The sequence below is a fragment of the Arachis duranensis genome, chromosome 3 (assembly GCF_000817695.3).
Source record: "Arachis duranensis cultivar V14167 chromosome 3, aradu.V14167.gnm2.J7QH, whole genome shotgun sequence".
Lineage (NCBI taxonomy): Eukaryota > Viridiplantae > Streptophyta > Magnoliopsida > Fabales > Fabaceae > Arachis > Arachis duranensis.
The window spans coordinates 5,762,760-5,782,120 of NC_029774.3; the positions used below are offsets into that span (position 1 = coordinate 5,762,760).

The following is a 19,361-nucleotide window of genomic DNA, read 5'->3' on the forward strand; positions in this document are numbered from 1 at the left end:
TGATACCTCAACCCAGCCTTTTTAAAAAGAGGTCTTTGACTATCCAATAATTTTTCTAAATTTTCAGAACTTTGAGTAAATTTAGCTAAGTCTTGATTTAGAATCTTAATCACTTTACGCAACCTTTTATTCTCTTCAATGCAATTCAAATAGGCAATAATAGAATGCTTTCCATCAAGACTTTTGATTTAAAATTTAAGCCACTTGTTTTGTTCAACAAGATCAATAGTGATTTGGGCTTCTCTTAATTTTTCTTTGAGAAAAGTATTTTCAACCTTTGAGATGTCATTTTCAGATTTAAGTTCATGACACTAATTCAAAAAATTTCTTATTTTCTCAGTAAGATTATTAATCATAAAATGGAGTTCTTCGTTAGAGGGTTCAAGAAAATGTTATCTCATTATGGTGACTGTGGTCGGCCATTAAACATGCTTGAAAGGTGTTGTCTGATTCTTCATCCTCTTCGGTGTCATTTTTCAGATCTTCCCAAAAAGTCATGAGTCCTTTCTTCTTGTCCCTTCAAGACTTGTCTTCTTTCTTCAACTTTGGATAGTCATATTTATAGTGTCCAGCTTCTCTGCAGTTGTGGCAAATGACCTTGTTAATGTCCTTCTTTGGATCCTTAGAGCTACCTCCTCTACTTCTTCCTTTCAATCACATCATCCTTTTAAATTTTCTAGCAAAAAACACAAACTTGTCCTCTGATAAACAGTCACTGGATTCATCATCCAATGATTCAATACAAGATTTAAGAGTCACTCTTTTTTTTGTATCATTTTTTATGTGAGTGATTTCATATGCTAGTAACTTTTTCTCTCAGCACATCATAGGTCATTTGACTTAGTTTACTGCTTTTAGAGATAATAGTAGCCTTATTTTTCCACTCTTTAGTTAGACTTCTCAAGACTTTTCTCACTAACACTTATTTGGAATGAGTAATCCCTATAGCATCCAAGCTATTAATGATGATAGAGAACCTCTTAAACATGTCATCAATTAATTCTCTTTCTTTTATAGTAAACATTTTATACTCTTTGCTCAGGATGTCAATCCTTGTTTCTTTTACTTGTGTGGTGCCCTTATGTGTAACTTGGAGCTTATCCCAAATTTTTTTTACTATTTTATATTTTAAAACCTTTCGGTATTCCTCGAAGCTAATTGTGTAATTTAGCATGTTGACTACCTTGGCATTGAGTTCCACATTTTTCTTGTCATCTTCATTCCACTCTACTTCAATTTTGGGAGTAATAACACCATCAGTTTCAGTTTTGGTACGAATTTAAGGATCATTCATAATTATCTTCCAGAGGTTGTAATCCACCGACTGAATAAAGATCTTCATTCTTTTTTTGTAATAGATTTAATTTTTTTCATTGAAGAATGGTGGTCTGTTGTTGGATTGCCCTTCTGTCAGCGTAAAAGCCACTGTGTTCGATCCCATGTTACTTGCCATCTGGATCTTTCCTCCAAGATATAAAGCTTAATCTCTTTGAGACCAAACTCTGATACCAATTGATGGATATCAATGGCTAAGAGAAGGGGGGTTGAATCTTGGTCTCTTTTGATTTTGCTTTCAAACTAGGATTCTGTTAAGACACTTTGCGTAGAAAATCAGGAGATCAGATACTTTGATTTTTTCTCTTGACGTGGTTGGAGCCAAAATAGAATTACGAGCAAGGTAGGTTACAATGAGGTAATGCTGGATATGATATTTAGGAGATTGTTTTATTTTGTCTCCTATGGTGCAGAACCAGAAATAGAGAAGAGAAAGAGAAATGACACACAGATGTATCCTGGTTCATCTACTCAGTGCAATGTAGCCTACATTCAGTCTCCATCACAACAATGATGGAATCCAGTCTCCATCACAACAATGATGGAATTTCACTATCTTTTCACAAGATTACAAACACTAATTTCTCCTTAGGAACTACCCATTCCTATTTGGAACAAATTCAGATTCTAATCTAATCTGAATTTGATTAGGACTCAACTCTAGCTTTCAACTTCAAAGTGCCAATCCAGTTTGATGCGGGTTTTTTGTAGGGCGGGGCGGGGTCGGGTAGAGCAAAAACCCGCCCCTACCCGCCCCGTTGCCACCCCTAATATCAGAGACTTGGGTGCATTCTTCTTTATTGATAACTTGGATGGCCTAAAGTTGAGTCTGGGATAAAGGTTTCTTTAATGTTTTATTTTCCCCTGCGTGCCATTGATTGAGCAAATTAGAATGTGAAACATTTTTTTTGGTTGTTACAAAACATAATAATGAATAAACAAGTAAACAACAGACTAAGAGTATTAATCATTGACCACTTACTAGTTACTAACTTACTACTGTATCACTCTTCATTATTATTCCTTATTGAGCATTCCATGGGAATAATTTTTTTTCACACATTTCGCTATTAAGAATAGTTAATATAACAAAGCTATGTATCGCCATGTTAAATTTTCGTGCCGGTATACCCTAAAGTTATAAACAACACTCCGAGAGTTCGTTTTTTTTTTTTACTTTACTTTTTTGGTAATTAAAAGTCAGCTATATATGTGTGGGTACTGGGTTATTAGATTATTAGTCACTTGATTCGGTTGTTATGGCAAATGCTTCCAATCAAGGGGCAAGACTGATGATACCATTATTAAGAAGAATAATCAGCAAAAATTTAAAAAAGAGAGTTGTTGAGGTGGGGTTGTAACAAATAATAATTAAAAAGATAAATATGAATAGGTGATAAGCTTTCATTTCATATGGTCACAAGTCGATGTGTCCACAGCAACACGAAAACGACACACCATTAAAAAAATTAAAATGAAAATTACTTATGAACCTATATATATGAAAGAATTTCAGGTGTTCTTGAAATATTAATATTTTAAAAATTTTAATCGTTAATTTTAATTAAAAAAAAATATATATAATATATAAATTAAAATTAACAGTAAAAATTATCTGAAAATTTTTTCATATACATACATTTATATCTCAACCAATAATACTTGTTTGGGAATATGTCATGTCATATCATATACGTAATTACTATATATGTTTCATGAAGACTACGTACTCGAGTAACTAATTTGTTTCCAGAATGCGATGCTTTTAATGGATATTTTGGACACAACTTTACTTATACATAAATACGTGTCTCAATCGTGTTTTTAATTAGGATTATTGAATCTTCATTCGTTGCGTGTACAAATTAAAGTGAAAATGGAATTTTAGAGAGAAGATTAATAATGGCTACACCGCTACGGCTTGTGGTTAAACATTGCAAGAGATTCTTAATTTATCGCATTCATAGAAAATGAAAAATGATGCACTCATATCTTCTCAAAAGTCGTCATCATATGCCATACTCAAGCACAATGGCATCATCATCGAAGATTTTCAACCCATAACACTTCAGAGTTTTTATCAACCAGTAATTGAAATTATTAGGCAACATAACAACAAATAATATAAATCAAAATAGCTTTTGATATGGCCTTATATTATTGAATTGAAGTTAGTTCGGTCCAATTGAATTTCGTAAATTTAATCATTTAATGACTAACTAGTGGTGCGAACATTTTCATGGAATGTTTAGCATAATTGTAATTGAGTTTATAAGATAAGATGTCTGGCATGTTGAGAAAGACAAAGTAAGAATGAAACCATAGTAGCTTCCGATAATTATTTCCAAGAAATTTCACTATGATGGTACATATATATACAACCACATTGGTAATCAAATGATACAAATTTGTGCACGGCATTACATACTTTCAATTTTGTTGGCTGTTCAAAAGAGCTCAATCTAGAAACAATTCATTTATTAATAAATTTAATACATAGATGTATCTAATCTAACACCTACATTTGACTTATTAAGGGTTTCCGACGGATGCTTAATTAGTATTAATTAATTTAAAATTCGTATTATATGTCATACATAAAAATATTACTCCCACTCTATGAGTAGAGGCAGCAACCATTGTGGAATGTGGACTAAACACTAAGAAACCCAAAATAGCAAAGTGACAATTAAGGGATAAGGATGAATATATATAAGAATGCAAAAGCATTAATTACATAAGTGGCAAGGCATAAACTTTGCTTGTCGAAAGTTATATGCTAATAATGCATTCCTTCCATTGAACAATTGTGTTTCATGATTAAAAGAGATTACAGCCAAAGTTTTGATGTCCTCATCATACACCCGACACTCATATTTTACACATAAATAACTCAATTATTATATCATGACACTAAAGACGGAAGATTAATTAGATGCCACCCCCACTCACATTATTATTCACAATGGTCCCAGATTCAAAGCTAGCTAAGAAGGGGGTGGCACATGGCACACAGTCATTGGCTTAGCTTGGAGTAATTGTAATTTAATTTACCCGCTTGATTTAATAAAAGAGAGTGAGATTGGTGGATTAATTGATTAGCTTTGGGACATAACATAAAGTAGTCCCATATTTTCAGACTGAAAAAGATAAAAAAGAAAAGAAAAAAAGGGCATACTTTATTTTATTTAGCCCTGTCTTGAATTACATCGAATCCCATCTCAGCTGGATCCGTGGCCTGAAGCTCATAGCTGATTCCATCCAATGCTCTTCTCAGACCATCCTTCGATGTTGCATATAGAATCTTAGCTCTTATCCTTGATGCTGTTGGAGACCTGCACAAATTTCAAGTCAGGTTGGATCGGATTGGGTCTAATTAGTCAAATTTCTAATAGAAAAATGCTAGAAGACCGTCACAATTTATTATTTTTAGTCATCAGTTAAATATAATTAAAAACAATAAATTTTGATGGTGTTCTAAAATTCGTCATTCTGATAAACACATACCATGCAATGAAGAATATCTTGCTTTTGCGGCAGTTATCAACCGTGACAAAATCGAAGTCGAAGACGGCATATCTGCAGTCATCTTTAGGCAAGGAAGCGGCAAGATCGGCATAGCCCTCGCCGGGAGCACCGACCTTGTCGACTTTGACAAGCCTTGAGCCTTCATCGATCTTGAACACTATGTATCTGTGAACCTTCTTCCACTTCATCTCCATGAATGAGTTCTTGCACTCATCCGTCACCCACATCCCTGTTGTCGCCTATATAAACCAAACAAATTAAAAAACTTGAAGAAATATTGCAGATGAGTGAGAAGAGAAGAAGTGGAGGAGTTACCATCTTGAATGCCATCGCCATTTTGATGAGTTGAGAGGATCGGAGGAGGAGGACCAAGGAATTTAAGTATATCAAAGTGTTTGCTTTTTTCTAAGTATGTCTGAGTGGGTGAGGTGGAATATAGGCATATATATAATGAGCAAGTGGTCGATAATGCCACTGTTATTTCTTTTTATTTACAGCTATGTCCTCGATTCTGCCCCTTGTTTTTTAAGCTCGCTTGGACTTATTGAGAAGGACTACTAAATAATGTTAACATGTACAACCAACAAATAATAATGCTAAGTGAAAATTTCTCTTTTCATATTAATTATTTGATAAAATATACCTCAAGTAAAAATAACTTTTCAGCCTTTAGTTCTATATTGGTTATGCAAAAAAAAAAAAAACTTTTCCCTAGAGTTTTTGTTTTTCTTGTATATATACTATATACATTTTTATTTGTTAATGCTTAAAAGAATGTTATGCATGCAATAAAAATAGACAAAAGGATCGTTTCTGTTTATTAAAAGGGTGGGAAAATGAATCTATTTGAGTGCATATGAAATCTTGATCAGAAGTACGAAGAGGAAGGCATTTCTTTCACAGTGCTCGGGAATCGGAATTCCAACGTCCTATTTGAAAACAGAGTATTATGTGTAACATTAAGCATTTAATTTAGGAAAAGGATAGGTGGTCTCACATGTTTCTTACTCTCAACTTTTAGTTCTTGATTCATAAATTAAATTTAAAGCTTTTTATATTGTTATCATCTATTTCATATATATATTAAATTATTTATATTTTATTACTCATTTTGTTTACATCGGTTGCACAAAAAAAAATTCATAGAATCGATATAAATAACATATTTTTGTTAAGGATCCAAATTAAACTAATTTTGGAGTTCACTAAGAATTGAACTCTTCACCTTTCGGATATAGCATTCTAATACCATGTCATGATATCACTCATTCCAAAAACTTCAGAGTAACACTAATGATTATATTTTTAATACTCCATAAACTTTCATTGTACACATTATACAAGTATTCTATTGGCTCCTCATACTTTTCTTTTTGTTAAATATCTCGTCAACAAATAAAATATGTTATAAGATAAAAACATTCACACTATTCATACTTTTCACATATGGAAGAGGGAGGTGAGCGCGGAGGGAGTGGTAGTGGGGGGGGTTTCGTGAGAATGGGATACACACTTAGGTATTTAGCGATATTGGAAGAAGGAATAAGGAAAAGTATAGAAACTAACTTTTTAATCAGCCAACTTAAACAACTAAATTAATTATATTAATTTTAATTTATTTTAATAAATTATAATTTAAATCATTGTGATTAATGATTATTTTGAAAAATTAGGATTTAATATTTATCGCGCATGAAGAATGTGATTAACGTGATTCACGGCCCCATTACCGTGCCATCTCCTTCCACATCCTGAGAGTTCCATCTCATTAATGATTACGTTTTTTTTTTCCTTCAAGTGGGTTGTATTTGGTTAGTCTTATGTATATGTTTTTTTTGTATATTAAGTGGATGTTATTTTTTTCAATTGATTGGATGTTTCTGTGACGGAATTGATGTTATTTAAGAGTATAATAAAAAAGTTTTCCTGTAATTACTTTTTAAAACATCCAATGTCAAAACTAAAAATGATAGCCATAGCTCCGGAATTTAATCAGTTCTATTCATTCATTGATTTCATTGAATAAATTGCTCTTAGTTCACTAACACAAGTCACAAACAATTTATCTAACAAATATTGAAAGAAACATCCCAAATCCTGTTGAAGGAACATCCAGAGATCTTAGAAGAAAATACCAGTTAACTAACAGATAGTCATCGATGAGCAATTCTAGGAAAAACATTAACATAGGAAGAAACATGTGAAACCCTATATGAAGAAACATCCATTTTCTCAATAAAGGAACATCCGAAAACCCAGTTCAAGTAGTTGAAAAATTCAAGCAAAAAGTCAAAAGAAACAGCAAAGTAGGGTTGAATGGTGAGATATCTTCGAAGACCTTATTTAGGGACAAAGTTGTTGGTTCTACGGTTTCAGGACTTTGAGGGTCACGGAATCTTTGGTGGGCGATAAGATGGTGACTATTACAGCAAGGAGCGGAGAGTCTGGTATCAATTGGGTCCGGTTTATGCCAGAGGTTCGTGAAGCGTTAACCGAACCTTATGGTTCTTGGGAAGCGGTTTAGCTATATCGCCATCACTTTAAAAGTGTTTGGAGAACCAAGGGTGGCTATGAAATTTTAGATGTTGAGTCTGGCTACTTCTTAGTGAAGTTTGATCTTTTGGAAGATCTGAATCAGGTTCTCTTAGTGGGGCCATGGATGTTTTACGGAAAGCTATGTCACCGTCAAACCATGGAGCACCTTCTTCAAGCCCTTTGAGAATTCCTTCGGATCGACATTGGTATAGATTCAGACATGGTATTATGATGAGGGCTACCATTAGAACATCAATCCGTGTGGACTTAGCTACAAAGTCAGCGAAAAGGAGCAAGTATGCAGGGGATTGTGTTCAAATAAATTTGGATCAACCTGTGATTACAAAGGTTGGAGTGGACGATGAAGTTTATGATGTGAAATATGAGCATCTTCATCTGATATGCTCGAAGCGTAGCTGCTACTGGCATATTGACAAAGATTGTGATAAGGGGAAGCATACAGAATCTGCTTGTGTCGATAACATGGTGGAGGGATTGCGGGTGTCTCCAATGAGCAAGCCATCGGAACCATCGCTGGTAACAAATCCTCATTCGAAAACTATAAAGCTCCAACTTTCGAATTTGGTTCTGTTTCCGGAAAGGAGGCGCCGGTTATGGAAGGACCAGATTCCATGCAGGTGATGAGGGGTGGGTCAAAGTGAATAGAAAAGGAAATAGCAAGATGTCCCAATCTTCCACAGGGCCATTACAAAATGGCACTAAAACTAGGAGCATTGCTGGAGAAAAACCAAGTCTTTCTTCCCTTGGGCTTGAAGATAAGTCTTCTTCTACTCCTTTAAGGCCCAGTGTTGGAACCAATGCTGATGCCAAAAAGGGTATTTTAATGAGATTGTATGTTCGGATTAGGTTAGGAGTGGTAATTTTTATTCTTCTCGCAGTGCTTCTTTGTTAGATGCTCTAAATTTTTGCAAACTTTTTTATTTAGCTACTTTCGGATGGATGTTTTCTTGGTTTCAAAGAACTAAGGGGTTTACAGAGATTGCTAAAAGGCTTGATAGAGTATGTAGCAATGGTGACTGAAAGTTGCTTTTTTCGGAGACTTATCCTGAGATTCTGTGTCACCTTCACTCAGATCATTGCCCTTTTTTAGTTCGGTGCCTCGGAGCCTCGATGAAGAGGGGTGTCAGACCTTTCAGATTTCAGGTGGCATGGGCATCTCATATGGAGTATAAACCATTAATAAAAAATATGGAACAGAATTTCTGCTGCAAGGTGTATTCAGAGGAGTTTGAATTCAATTCAGAGTGCTTCGTCAAAGTTCAATTCTAAAGTCTTTGGAAACATTTTTGTCAATAAGAGAAATCTTGAATTTTAATTAGAGGCTGTTAAAAACAACTAGAATTTAGTGATGATGCTAAATGAGGGAGAAGGAGGAGGATTTAAAGGTGATGCTGAATACTATTTTGACTCAAGAAGAATTATTCTAGTTCTAGAAGTCCAGGGAGCTGTGAGTGCGATATGAGAATCGTAACACTAAATTTTTTCACTTACAGACTATCATTTGGTGGAAGGCCAATAAAGTTCACGTTCTTCTTATTGGTGATGGTTCTTGGGCTACGGATTAGAATGTTCTAAAATCCAAGGCTCTGAAATTCTACAAAAAGCTTTTTGTTCTACTGAGCAAGTTGATCTTTTGTGTTTGAAAGTGGTTCTGTCTCCTAAACTTAGTCAAGATGCTTGTGTTTCTCTTACTCAATTGGTATCCTTCTTGAAAGTTAAGCAAGCGGTTGATAGCATGAGTCCCTTGAAAGCTCTTAGTTCCGATGGGTTTCAAGCGTTTTTTTTCAAAGAGTATTGGGAGATTGTTGGTCGGGATGTTTGATAAGATGTGCAACGTGCCTTTCTTGGTGGCCCTTTAAGTCTGTCCTTGGTTGAAATTCTTATAGTTCTTATTCCCAATTGCGAAACTCCTAGTGCTTTCAAGGATTTTTTACCTATTAGCCTCTGCAATGTCATCTATAAGATCATCACGAAGGTCTTGGTTAACAGGTTGTGACCCTTTCTTTATGAAATAGTAAGCCCTACTCAAGGGGTTTTATTCATGGTAGGGGTGCTCAGAAGATGCTACATTTTCTCAAGAAGATTAAGTTGAAAAAAGAGCCATTGCTTTCAAAATTGATTTAGAAAAGACATATGATTGAGTGAATTGGACTTTTATTGTAGAGTCTTCGGGTATTTTTGGCTTCCCCCAGTGTACTATTAATTTTATTATGAATTGCGTTCAAGCATCCAACCTGTCCATCTTGTGGAATTGTGCGAAATTGGAAGGTTTTCAGCCTAGGAAGAGATTTAAACAAAGGGATCCTATGTCGTTCTATCTCTTTGTTATTTGCATGAAAAAGCTAGCTATCTTCATTAAAGTCCAATTCAGTTTTGGAAACTGGGAGGCTGTGGCTGTCTCTCAAGGTAGGCCGCAGTTGTTACACCTTATGTTCGCTTATGACTTGCTCCTATTTTGTAAGGCGACTAGGTCTCAAGTTCAAAATGCCATGAGAATTATGAATCTTTTTTATAAAGCTTCGGATATAAAGATTAATTTTGAGAAGTCAAAAATTCTTTGCTCTAAGAGTATATCCAATGCAATAATCGAAGAGAGGTGCTATGAGAATTTCTCAAATTCAGTTGACGAAGAATTTGAAAAATATTTGGGTGTTAACATTGGACACCCACATTCTTCTAATATATTTTTTTTTTGCGAAAACTTTGTCCTATATTAAGTCTTTTATACAATGTTCTGAAAATCGGTTTGAACCGGCCGGTCGAACCGTGAACCGGACGCTAAAGCGGTTCGGTCAACAAAGGAAACCGCAGAATTTGATAACCGGCATTGAACCAACGAACCGACCGGTAACCGGTCGGTCGAACCGAACCGGGATCCGGCCGGTTTTTTAACCTGACAGCAAAACGCCGTCGTTTTGCAATGTGGGAAGCCCTAATTCCCTTTTCTCCTTCGTCAGTTTCGTCTTCGTGCTTCACTCCAGCCTCAGCATCCCACACACACACTCCCACTCCCACAGAACAACACCCACGAGGCCACCAGGCCACGACCCACCACGACCCACCGGACACCACTGTGAGAGACAAAACGCCTGAAGCCCTCAACGCACTCACCTCCGTCGTGCCTTCAGCAGCGTCGCGACCTCAGCAGCTTCGCGGCCTCAGCAGCATCGCGCCCTCAGCCTCTGTCGCGCCTTCAGCAGCGTCGTGCCCTCAGCAGCGTCAGCACGGTCAGCGCCCTCAGCCACTTCGCCGTCAGCGTTTGCCTCTGAGAGAAAGCAATAGAGAAGCGTCAGCAGCGTTGAAGAACTGAAGTCCTCATTTCCAGGTAATTTTTATTTTTTAATTTAGTTATGATTTATGAACATGATTTTGTGATGAAATCTGATATTCTGTGAACTCTGTGAACAAAGAATTTTGATGAAATTCTGAGTCTCTGAAACTGTTATGAAGTGATATAGTGATATCAACTCTGTGAACTGACTGAACTCTGATGAAGTCATGAAACTGTGATGAAATATGATTATGAACTGATTCTGTGATGAAATATGAATTGATTTTGTGAATTCTGATTTTGTGAAATCTGATTGTGTGAACTCTGATTTTGTGACATAGGAATAGTACAAAGAATGAATTCAGTTGTTTAGACAACCATAAAGGTAGCTTATTTTTTTATTTTATTTTTTCATTTTGTTGCATTTGACATGACTAATAGCCAATTTAATTAAGCTTGACTCTTGTTGTTTTGGAGTAGATTCTTTCTTAGATGTTTATTAACAAATAATTGAAGCAAGTAGATGAATTTCATGAAAACATTAGACATCCAAATCAATGAATCAGTCCATGATTCCGACTAGCTTTATGTACCTTTTAACTTGTTCAACAAATTCAGGGTTATTGCTTTTTCAAGTGATTGTATGATTTAAGTTTATTGGTGTAGTTGCAGGACCATCAACAGCTCTGGTAACAACAGGTTAGTTTTCACTTCATTATGCCTTCTCTTTTTTTTAATGCTTTTCTTGGTATCATTATTAATTAGCCTGAAAGCAAGTAAATGTGAAAATTTTCTAAAGATGGAGTTTTGATGAATGTAGGATCAGTACTGGGATCATTTTTTTTCTGTGAATTGAATTCTGATTTTTTTGAACCTGAGATGTTGTTTGTATACTCTGATTCTGGTTTTGACGTTTTGTATACTCTGATTTTGAGAGATGATTCTGTGAATTGAATTCTGATTTTTTTGAACCTGAGATGTTGTTTGTATACTCTGATTCTGGTTTTGACGTTTTGTATACTCTGATTTTGAGAGTTGATTTTGTGAATTGAATTCTGAATTCTGGATTGATTCAATGTTCATTTGTTGTGATTATTGGGAGTTGAAATTATTGGGTTGGTTGGATTGATTCAATGTTCATTTTGATGCTGCTATGTTATGTTTGGTTGTTTGTTTGTTGACTTTTGAACTTTGAATTTGTATTTGAATGAGATTATAACATTTGGTTTATGTAATACTTTTAATTTAAATGATATTTTCAAGTTTAGATTAGACTATAATTATATTTTTATGTGCTTATTTATATTTTATTTATTATTTTAATATTTAGAAGTTGTCTTAAGTTTAATTTCTTTTGAATTTTTTTTAAATAATACATTTTTGAAAATATCATAACTTTTTAATGACAATATATATTATTTCTACACAATTATACTCTTTTTGTTCTTTTTAATTTGTCACTCTTATTTTTTAAATGAATAATTTATTATTCCTAAATTTCCAATTATAATTTTAATCAACAAATATATTATTTAAAATGACTATACTATTATCTTTTTTTTAATTTAATCAAATCCTATATATAATGAACAAATTTGTACTGCATAATTATATTTGTACAAATAACTTTGGATTTTCCTCTATATTAATTTACTACTGTAATAATATAAGATCTTATAATTGAATTTCGTTCGTTTGACTCAAACTTATATATATATTATGGTGCTGAAAGCAGCTGGCAGTGTTAGATAGGGGCACACATTGGAGACTGACATTCATTTCCTGGTGAGATTAATGATATTACATGACTCAATTAATTAACCAAATTAAAGTGGTGGTATAATAGTTGATTCTTCCTATACAATAAAAAGTGTGATGATGTTGTTGTGTGTCTACAATATCTAGATTGCACGACGGTTAGCTTAATTTCACAAGCAAAGCAGAGCAATGAAAGAGACAGCAGTAAATAAATCAATTTCCCTAAGTAGACCATTGTGGATAATATGAACAATAAATTATATTTTAAGCCCATTAGATATGAATAAATTTAATTAAGTCAAAATTTAAATTTTAAAATTAAAATTAATTTTTTTAACTTATTCAAAAAAAGTATTGTTTTTCTATACTTTTTCCAATAAAATCTATCAATCTAAAATTACTAGAATTAAAATGGGTAAATATCCATCCAGTCCTAATAAGTTTTGTCAAAAAATCATAAAATTTTTAACAAAAAAAAAATTAATTATTGATATTTAATTTTATAAAACTAATTAGTCATTTCATTAATAAATTTTCTTTAAAATAAGCTTATATAATAAATTAATCACTAATATATTTTTTATTTAATTTTTATAAGTAAAAATAATTTAAAATTACTAATATTTTTACATAATAAATTTAATCAATATATTTAAAAAAATAATATAAAAATTTATTAAAAACTAAATGGCCTTAACAATTATCTCTAAAAAACAATGAAATTTCAAAAAAAAATCTGTCAATCTTAATCGACTCTTAATAGATAAATTAATAGTTTAACATGTCATATAAATTTATTCTGTTAATATAAAAAATATTAAAAAAACTAACCAATTTTACAAAAATAAAATAAAAAATTGAAAAGATATACTTTTTTTTTTCCCTTGAAAACCTGGTTGCCTTTTGAAATAATTTTTCTCAATTAAAATTAACCATAAGCTTAGGAGCATACCGACATTTAAGAAGCAATACTAAATATAACACATTGCACTATACATTGACTATGCCGTGGTCCCATCTCGGATCACAAACCACACATTCTCTTTTTTGAGTTTCTGAAAATAGTCTTTGCGTGAAAGTAAAGCATAGAAGGTAGTGGTGGTAAAAGAAAAAAAAGAAAGTTTTTGTGATTAACAAATTAGTTCATGTACGTCTCTCCAATCACCAATCAGATCGTTTTTCCAACTTGCTCATCATCATATGCTTGTTTCTTTTATTATTATTATATTCCCTGGATCGAGATTTCATAGAATTTCGACGAATTTGTCTAATAAAACGAAGCACAAAGAGTTAACCCCGCAACCAGTTGATATAGAATTCGGTGGAAATTATCACATGCAATGACTCATATATAATGAATCTAATTTAGTTGTTTGTGCTTGGCATTATGTTGGATCATGGTGATGAATTGGAGGTTACAATAAACACTAAAAGCCAGCATGAGAGGCTATGTTGGTGGATTGGGAGGCATGTATGTGTGATGGTTCATGGCATCGTTCATTTGTCCCTTTGCTACAAAATGGAAGATTTTCAACATTGTTGTGCATGCATTATGATGATGATGATGAACAATACCTACTTACTTTGAGACTAGCTACTACTATATTAATATGCATGGATGCACTCATTTTTGTGGTGCGTATTGATCCTCGGGATTTGGACATAAGAAAATTAAAGATAATGATACAATTATACGCTGACTTTTTCTTCTTGTTTTGATCTTAAATTTATATTATGACATTTCATTCTTATTTGAGATAAATGTAATTTTATATATAGGCTAAGGGTACTTGTACATTTTCATTTTCTAGAATTATCTATGTTGTAGATTAGATCCACGTGAGGAGACACAACAAATCATATGATAGTTAGGAAGAAGAGCTGAAGAGCATTGATCTCTATGAGTACCGGACTAGTTACTTCAATTTCGGATACCTTTGTTGAGAACCACATTGCTTGCTTATGCAATAAGTGGTGCAAATTAAAAGAGATATATATGGTTATGGACCACCCCATTAAGAAAGCTATTGGCCCTTGAAATGTCAGAATGCATTCACTGTTAGTTCCTAATGGGACTGAACTTGTCTTTGTTTATCAATTTATACTCTCAATTTGATGTTCAAAATTCAAACAATAGTATGCATTCAAAAACTATGATTGTATGATCAGTTGGTCACATTATACCTTTACAAACCTGCCAAGCAACCAGAAGCTTCTCTTTATCCTTTATATTTTTTTTTTTGGGCTAGCAAATTTAGTTGGGTGAGTGTGTGTGTATGTATGTATATATAGACACACACATACCTGCAAGGCTGCAACATTTTTCTTTTTCCTTTCTACTTTTGGATCTAAAGTGCAACAATTTCTTGAGGTGGGAAAATGATCTAAAAACATATTGGCCCAACACTGGCCCATATTTGAACTACAGTGGGCCGAACCAATTTTAAAGGTCCAAACCAATTTAACATCTAAATAATAAATTTTCATCTTCAAATATTGGGGAAAACCAACCTTTTATTGATTTACTTCCTGCCACATATATATATATATACACGGAGAAAAATGTTAGGGAACCATCTGAAACCCAACAATGATTTATGCTTTGTATACCTATAAAATACAGAGTCACATATTTTATATTTTCATTTTCATCTGTTCATTTTCTTTTCTTTCATTCTGGTATCAGAGCTTTTTCACCTTCTATAATAACAAATTACATTGTTTTTCTACAAAAAGATTACATAGGTTTCGAATAATATAACTTGGGAGATATATGAACGAGTCAGAAATTGTCAAGTGTTGACAGCTTTCTGAAATAAGAAAAATAAGAAAGGAGTATCTATATTGTACATCAGTATCAGTATCTTGATTGTGTATCTAGTTACTGGTTCATTCTTAGAATGAAGTAATGCAGAAGACAAGTTGACAATAATGAGAAAACAAGAAAATAAGCAGAGTCATCCTTTCCCATTCATGATTCAACATATTTGCTGCCACATGAAATTGCTAGACTAAAATTAAGCTAACCATTCTTTTTCTTTGACATGACTTGGATAAGAAGCAAATAAACGAAAGCACTACAAACTACAAAGTAGCACAAATTATGCTTAGTCGTTGAACAAAATTGTTTGATTTATGAGCTTCACTTGTGCTCTTCAGTCTTCACCCTTACAGAAGAAGTATAGTACATAGTTCAGGTTACATGGTAAACTTAAAGTCAGCATTCAAATCAACTTAATTTCCCTTGCTCTCTACAACTATAAATTATTAAACTACATTTCTAAAAGAAACACTCAGAAGTATGCACAATAGGCTCACACACAGCTCTAACTTAAGAATGCCCTCAAAGTAGCAATTCAAATGTCTCAAAACATTTGACTCCTAAGAAGAACTATTTACACACCTAGAATTCTTGTTACAACATTAGATTGTCTGCTACTCCTGCTAATGGGCAAGTGAACATAAACCTCATGGACATCTTGTTTGCAGACTTCTCCGCTATCACGGTCTATGGCATAGCAGACATAAATTGAGTCGATTACAATGTCTAGTACATGCACAAAGAACCCCAGCACTATGATCAGCAGCAACCAAGCTAGCGCTGCTACTAGATATGAATCGGACCCAAGACTCGTTGTGGTCTTTAATATAACACATACCTGCTTATACAAAAAGAGAGATAGAAAACAATGAAAGCAGGAAAACAAACTAGTAATTGTTGGACCCCAACATATCATTTTTAAGATATTATAAGTCAAAGAGTTTCACAAGATGGTCACTAAGTTAAATTTTCCTACATTGTTCATCTCATCCCCAAAAAACAAAAAACAAAAAGGAACAACAAACTGCAAAAGCGAAAGACCATAATTTATGGCTGTCAATTGAACATGGACAATGTTAATGGAAGGATATGTTGTAAGTTGTTATCAACATCCACAGGCTACAAGCATAAGAAAGCTCTTCAAGTATCTCATGCTTCAAGAGGATTGTTGAAATTTATATCTAGTTATGCATCGTAGCAAGCCTCTAATTGAAACAAGCATATAAAGAGAAATATCAACAAAACGTACCACAATTGTGTATATTGCCGACAGGACAAAGATAATTCCGGCCAGGATGCGAGATGAGATGGTCTCCACAAAAACAGCAGACAGAAGATTACGTCTTAGAAGTTCATATGTCATCCTTGCAGATGTGCAGTAAGCCTCACCAGTTATTGCGGCAAAGTTGATGGTAAACTTATTAAGAAAATCCACTGCTGCCAGGAAGGCATTCACACAGCATCGCAATATCAGGTTAACTATCCCCGGAGCATCTTCTTGTCTAGCACTATCAACCGCAGAACGAACCATTCGGACAACACACATAAGCAATCCTGACAAACATACGGTGCCAACAGAAGGACCAAAAGCATTTCTGCCAACCAAATTCTCATAGTCAATGTCTTTCTAACTGTAAAGCAACCATCTAACTATGCCTTTCTAAACGTAAATCAACTATTCAGTTCAACTCAATTGAACGCATATTTTCCTTTTTCTCTTCCTGTATCCTAATCAAAGAGTATGCTGCTTTGGGAATCACAAAAAATTTGCAAGTAGTAGGACACATCAAAAGACAACAAATTATTTACATTTCGCAACCAATCCATTTAAACAACTGATATTAACCAGAATTTACAAACGACAACAGAATTAACCAAAGATTCTCAAACTAAGCATTTTAACATTGGATGTACAACTTGATGGGGAAACATTATTATATCCGAGGTCTTGCTATTTAGTACCAAAATAGGCAATACCAATAACAACAGAAAGACAATACTGAGATATTGAAGCCACACTGTTCATCGAATTGATCATATGATTTCTTCAGTACCAAGAATAATTTTCGTTATATTATAATCAAAATGCTCAATTCTGGTTAATCAACTACTCTCATCAAAGATTCAGCACATACTACTTATGCATTTTACAGGCAGGACAGGGGAATCAAGTTATCTGCTTTTACCATGAAAGAATACTATGATCATTTACTTCTATCAATCACCACACAGCATCAATGATCATGCCAACTAAATAAACAAAAATGCGCCTAAATTCCTCAACTTAGTAATCAAACATCACAAGCAGGTAAAGTAAGCAAGCAAATGCAAAGAAACATGAGCACAGCAATGATGTTTGTTTTCACCTTATAGAATTTGTAATACTCTTTCTTGGAACTTGATCATCCTTTGAGAAATACCAGTGAGCAATAGTCCCACTGATCACATAAACCTGCGCCTCAACCATCGCCGTTGCGGACCACAGCATAGTGAGTATTGCCAGCGCAAAATAAGCCGGCACCCAACTATCCTGCTTCCAAACACATCCAATTTCATCACCTTCCAAACCTTTCGGCACAACTTTGCCGTTAAACGTGGCAAAAACCATGAACATCACCATGGGAACATAGTAGAGCAGAAGGCCAATGGTCAAACAGGGTAGCACCCCGAACAAACCCAGGTTCCAAGAAAGCGCGTTTGATGCCACACCAATTATGCTGATTGTGAGCTCAACACGGTGCCAATTCGCAACGAGGATCCACACGATTACGCCAATCACGAGGAAGAGGAAGACGAGAACGAGAATGCGGTATACCATGGGGAAAACATCGCTGCAAGTGGAGCTGACAGTGCAGACAACGAACCAGTAAACGTTGAGGAAGATGGGGATGACGATGAAGAAGGGGAGAGTAGCGTAGACAAGGTGTTTGGTATAATGCTTGAGAAAAAGGAGGAGTAGCCAGCAAATGGGTATGCTGAGAATGAAGGTGATAACGAGGGTCCATGTCAAGTCCTCAACAAAATTGGAGGAATAGTATGTAGAATTGAGGGAGAGGAGGAAGTAGGTGGTGGAGGTGGAGGTGGAGGTGGTGCAGGTTTGGGTGGTTGGGTTGAAGGAGAAGGAAGAGAGGGAAGCAGGGTAGTTGGGGTTTCTGTGGAAGATGGAGAAGATGCCGAAGGCGAAAGTGGAAAGAGAGAAGAGGAGAAAGAGGATGAAGAAAGGAAGGTCCTTGAAGGAACGAGGGCCATGGTTGTATGATATGTGAATGAAGGATTCTTGTGAGTCAGGTGAGTGAGGTTCAAGAAGAGGGTGCGATGGGGAAGAGCTTGGGTCCTCGTTGTTGCTACCCATTGAACAAGATACTCTCTAACAATTCAATTCACAAGACAACTGACTCACTCAGCTGTGTTTTCCCATGTTTTTGTTTGTCTTTCAATCCCAATTCCCAACACACAAATCTAAAACATGTCTGGAAGTCTCAAGATTTGTACATGTGTTGAGGTAGATTTACTTTTTGTGGAAAATTTTCCATATTTTTATTCAATTTTATAGAATAGTTGAATTTAAAGGCTTGAAGCTTGATTGTTCTGCCCTTTCAGGATATTCTCTTATTCGCCTAATATTATTATATTGAAGATTATAGCAAGTCTTGGTTAAGAACTGCAAAATCCATGTGCTATGAAAACTCAAGCTAATCTGGCTTTGCACTTTATGCCTCAGCCTCACGTTGTTTCAGTCTGGATATATCCAAACCGACAATTATTAAGAAATTAGGATAGGATTTGATATTATTTATTGCCACAATAAACCACCACTTTGTTTTCATTATTAGAGCAACTTCTCTTCAATTTGATTCTCTCCAGACTTCAACATATTTATTCATTCATCACCCTCTTTCATCTCTTCAATACAGGAATTGTCATTTTTTCTTTTAAAATGTACTGTTCATCATAGGATTTAGATGAATGACCTATTGGATCAAGTTGGTAAAATGTAAATTATTAAAAAATAAATTGAAGTCAATTTTTTCATTATTAATTTAAAAATATCATTGGCGTTTTGTTACACCAGTTTTGACTTTTGACTCCCTT

At 34.3% G+C, this 19,361-nt stretch overlaps 2 protein-coding genes across 2 annotated transcripts; both read right to left on the minus strand.

Moving 5' to 3' along the window:
* Nucleotides 1–4,024: 4,024 nt before the first annotated feature.
* On the minus strand, nucleotides 4,025–5,320 carry LOC107476553 (actin-depolymerizing factor 5). Its single transcript, XM_016096384.3, has 3 exons — nucleotides 5,179–5,320; nucleotides 4,843–5,102; nucleotides 4,025–4,670 (listed from the first exon to the last, which is right to left on the minus strand). Exons 1-3 carry the CDS (start codon nucleotides 5,197–5,199, stop codon nucleotides 4,520–4,522), a joined length of 432 nt encoding a protein of 143 aa, XP_015951870.1. The 5' UTR covers nucleotides 5,200–5,320; the 3' UTR covers nucleotides 4,025–4,519.
* A 9,943-nt stretch (nucleotides 5,321–15,263) lies between these two features.
* LOC107476552 (uncharacterized) lies at nucleotides 15,264–18,859 on the minus strand. Its single transcript, XM_016096383.3, has 3 exons — nucleotides 17,636–18,859; nucleotides 16,519–16,864; nucleotides 15,264–16,107 (listed from the first exon to the last, which is right to left on the minus strand). Exons 1-3 carry the CDS (start codon nucleotides 18,619–18,621, stop codon nucleotides 15,844–15,846), a joined length of 1,596 nt encoding a protein of 531 aa, XP_015951869.1. The 5' UTR covers nucleotides 18,622–18,859; the 3' UTR covers nucleotides 15,264–15,843.
* Nucleotides 18,860–19,361: the final 502 nt, after the last annotated feature.

Coding starts and splice junctions, on each gene's coding strand:
- LOC107476552 (XM_016096383.3), bottom strand. CDS start 18,621: ATGGGTAGCAACAACGAGGACCCAAGCTCTTCCCCATCGCACCCTCTT. Junction 16,865..17,635: donor AGTATTACAAATTCTATAAG/GTGAAAACAAAC, acceptor TTTGGTTGGCAG/AAATGCTTTTGGTCCTTCTG. Junction 16,108..16,518: donor CGGCAATATACACAATTGTG/GTACGTTTTGTT, acceptor TTGTATAAGCAG/GTATGTGTTATATTAAAGAC.
- LOC107476553 (XM_016096384.3), bottom strand. CDS start 5,199: ATGGCGATGGCATTCAAGATG. Junction 5,103..5,178: donor TGGCGATGGCATTCAAGATG/GTAACTCCTCCA, acceptor TGGTTTATATAG/GCGACAACAGGGATGTGGGT. Junction 4,671..4,842: donor AAGATATTCTTCATTGCATG/GTATGTGTTTAT, acceptor AAATTTGTGCAG/GTCTCCAACAGCATCAAGGA.